Here is a 3336-nt window from a genome sequence, read left to right as displayed (position 1 = left end):
CGTTCACTTATGTAACGAATACGCTTCCAAACAATGTGGAGATTCATTTCCTCTTGACTGGGTTTTTACTCGGGGCCATTGCTTGGCAGCTTTCCTGATACCAAAACAGCCACTAAGATCCTATTCTTACACTCCAGGAGGTCTTGGAATTGTTGGCCTCTGCTTTCGAGTGTCCCCACTGGCTCCTTTGCACCACCCCCTCTAGACAGTGCTGAGCTGAGCAAGTCTCTTGGGGAGTGAGAAAGTGACACTTGAGAACATATTGGTTTATTATTACACACAGAAGAGTAAAATTAACCACACGAGATGTGTCTGAAATTGCCAAGGGGAAGATGGCTCTGCCTTTCTCATCTTGTCTCTTTTTTTTTTTGATTCCTACCTCATCTCCATTTTTAAAGCTATTGAATCATTTCATTGAAGGGGGTGTGTGTGTTACTCAGAGACATCCCCTGGCCCCCCAAATTCATGTCCATAGTCTCTGAATTAATGTTATATTTTTTAAACTCATTGGCCTCATCTCGTTTTGGCTCTTTTAAGGGTTAAATTGAGAAACTAGTGCAAATTATGGTGTTAATGGTTAATCTATGACTGAATGTATGTTTCTTCCCAGAAAATATACTTGCTTTTTATTCAGGGCCTTCAGTGCCTTTAAAACCAGGGGAGCAGAGTCCTCATAATATCCTCAGATATCCTCTGTGGGGTTGCTGATCCATCCTTCTGCATCCCATTGTATAATTCCAGAAATCAAGTCAAGAGCATCTTCTCTTTGTACTTTTGGTGTGACTGGCCTTTCTCCTGAGCAACCCACACAGAATTTTGTCAAATATCACAGACTCTGAAAGCACTGGGCTTCCCTGGTGGCTCAGTGGTAAGAGTACACCTGCCAAGGCAGGCGATGCAGGTTCAATCCCTGGGTCAGGAAGATCCCCTGGAGAAGGAAATGGCAACCCTCTCCAGGATTCTTGCCTGGGAAATCCCATGGAAAGAGGAGCCTGGCCGGCTATAGTCCAGAGGATAGCAAAAGAGTCGGACATGACTTTAGCGACTAAACTGAAAGCAGAATTGGAGAAAAGGAATTAAAGCTGAAATGCTGGCTTGCCTGCCACACTACTCACACTCGTTTGGCATCTTGTTTCACATCCAAATTTCACTCCCTAATGTCTATTTGAAAGCCTGTGAGTTTTCTCAAGGTTTTCTCCACAAGGCCTTATTTATGAAGAGAAAGTTCTTCAAGGCCCTCCTAAGAAGTGACTTATAAGGTGATGAGGATGCTGTAGTGGAGGAATGGGACTTTCAGGATGACAGGAAAGCAGCACCTCCTGGATTGCCCTTGTATGGTGACTTCCTGCTTTGTCAAGCCCTAAGAAACTCCTGCTTGTCTTGCAGAGAAATGAGGCCTAGAGCAGGGAATTGTAGGCAAGTTTTAACTAGGAATTCCTGAGCTGCAATTCTCAGGAAGGTGGTGGGTCGTATGAGGTGGAGGGGGTGATCAGATTATAGTTTTTGTATAGCTGTTCCTGATAACATCCTGTTAATATTTTATCAGTGATCATATCATAGCATGTAGGGAGCCACGTTTTAGGGCAAGAGAGAGAGATAACCTGCTGGACTTCCTGTTTGAAGTTCGCCCCCCACCTTCCCATTGAGATAACAGAAATTCTCATCAAAGCTGAAAGCCGCTCGCTGGGGCCGTGAGACCAGACTTGGCAAAGGCTTTAGATTAGCTCAAAGCCCGCTGAAGAGAAGCACATGGACTTTCCAGCCTGGGGTCTGCATGTCTCAGAGTGGGCAGCTGCAGGCATGAAAGAAGCCCACATCCATGCGCGTAGGGCTGAGTGGTTGACCCTGCGAGGCCTCATTTGGCTTCCTTTAGCACTTGCCCCCTCCTCTCTCCCTTCTCCCATGTACAGACATGTTTCTCCTCTGGTCGAGAGCCCAAAGGCCTCAGGTTACCTGGATGGACACTGCCTCTGCTGCTTCCAGCAGTTTCCGGAACCCTGACCAGGAGAAGGAGATGAGGGGGGAGAGGCTGAGCCCCAGTGTCTCTCTCTCCATTAGAGCCACTTAGGGTCCTGTGAGGCAAGCTCAGGAGCGCGCAGGTTAGCTGTGTGGCATACCCCTGTTTCTTTCTTAGTGTAGCCCTCTCCCTACTTCTCTATTCCCTATGGCCCTTCAGCTGGAGGAAGCAGTTTTCTTTGTTTGATCATCCTTCCCCCAGAAGCTCAAGTAGTGCCAGACCCTCCTTTCCTATGGATTGGGATCTAGGGGATTTTCAAACTGTTTTTAACTAGCCCCTGATATACCCCTATCTTGTGACACTTTTCCTTATCTCTCACAAGATAGGCCATATTATATCTTGTACCACAGGTGGGTGTGCGTGTCTTATCTCCCATAGATCAAGTATCACCTGCTACTAGGCACAGACGTTACCTTGTTCACCCTTGTTACCGTCAAAGCCTTCAGCACATTGCCTGCCACCAGGTAAGAGGGCAGTTGGTGTGTGCCGGTTGGTAGCTTGCCAGCTGGAGAGCTGGCTGGATGGCTGTTTGACTGGCTGAATGAAGGTCTTTCAGAAAGTTGGAGTTCATCTTTCCACCAAGAAGCCAGTTTTGGCCTCCTCCTCCCCTATTAATAATCACATAGCTGTGGGTCAGTAGGGCCCCCAGGGGGAAAAACCATGAGTCACACCATTATCAGAGGAATGAGGGAAGGCAGAAACATCTCTCCTTGTGCAAGGGTCAGAACTGTGAGGCCAGGGAATAGATGCAACGGCCTTCACTGTCCCTGGGTCTGTGGCTAATCTAAATTACTTTATGACGGAAGGCAATGGGGTGACCTGAAAGCTGTTAAACTTGGACCCAGAGTTCTGGGAAAGTAGCTAGAGCAAGGCTTTTCTTGCTCAACCACCCAAAAGGATCACTTGCTCTTTATCACGCCTGTCCCAGTTTTTCTAGTTGACAATGAATGTCTAACTCCTTCCATAGAATCTTCCCAAATTAAAAGAAAGGAGGAGCTCTCAGACAAGCCTCAATCTAACATTACTGGAAGCTCTGTGCCCTATTTTCCTCAAAAGCCCTTATACTGTAGTGAAAGGCAGGAGCAGGAAGGTGGCAGGAATTTGAAGAGTCACAGGCTGCACCCCACTTACACCTTCTGAGACAGAATCCCAGACCCACGTTTAGTGTGGGATAGGTTTCCAAGCTTATGTTCAGATTCTGACACTGTGACTTTAAGGAATTTACTCACCTCTCTGGGCCTCCCTTTTGTCTCCTGTAAAAGACCTGCTTCATTGGGGGTATTTGGAGGAGGCAGTGAAATCATGGATCTGAAAGGGCT

General features: G+C 47.1%; 1 protein-coding gene across 1 annotated transcript in view; it reads right to left on the bottom strand.

The window, feature by feature from the left end:
- Positions 1-1944: 1944 nt before the first annotated feature.
- CLDN2 (claudin 2) overlaps positions 1945-3336 on the bottom strand; it is a 5465-nt gene continuing 4073 nt past the window's right edge. The window contains exons 2-3 of the mRNA XM_010833202.1: positions 2431-2471; positions 1945-1997 (exon numbers count right to left, since the gene is read on the bottom strand). Coding sequence (XP_010831504.1) covers positions 1945-1997; positions 2431-2471 — 94 coding nt within the window. The remainder of the gene's footprint in view (positions 1998-2430; positions 2472-3336) is intronic.

Source organism: Bison bison, unplaced genomic scaffold (genome assembly GCF_000754665.1).
Source record: "Bison bison bison isolate TAMUID 2011002044 unplaced genomic scaffold, Bison_UMD1.0 scf7180017863181, whole genome shotgun sequence".
NCBI lineage: Eukaryota > Metazoa > Chordata > Mammalia > Artiodactyla > Bovidae > Bison > Bison bison.
This window is presented reverse-complemented; position numbering and strand designations above follow the sequence as displayed.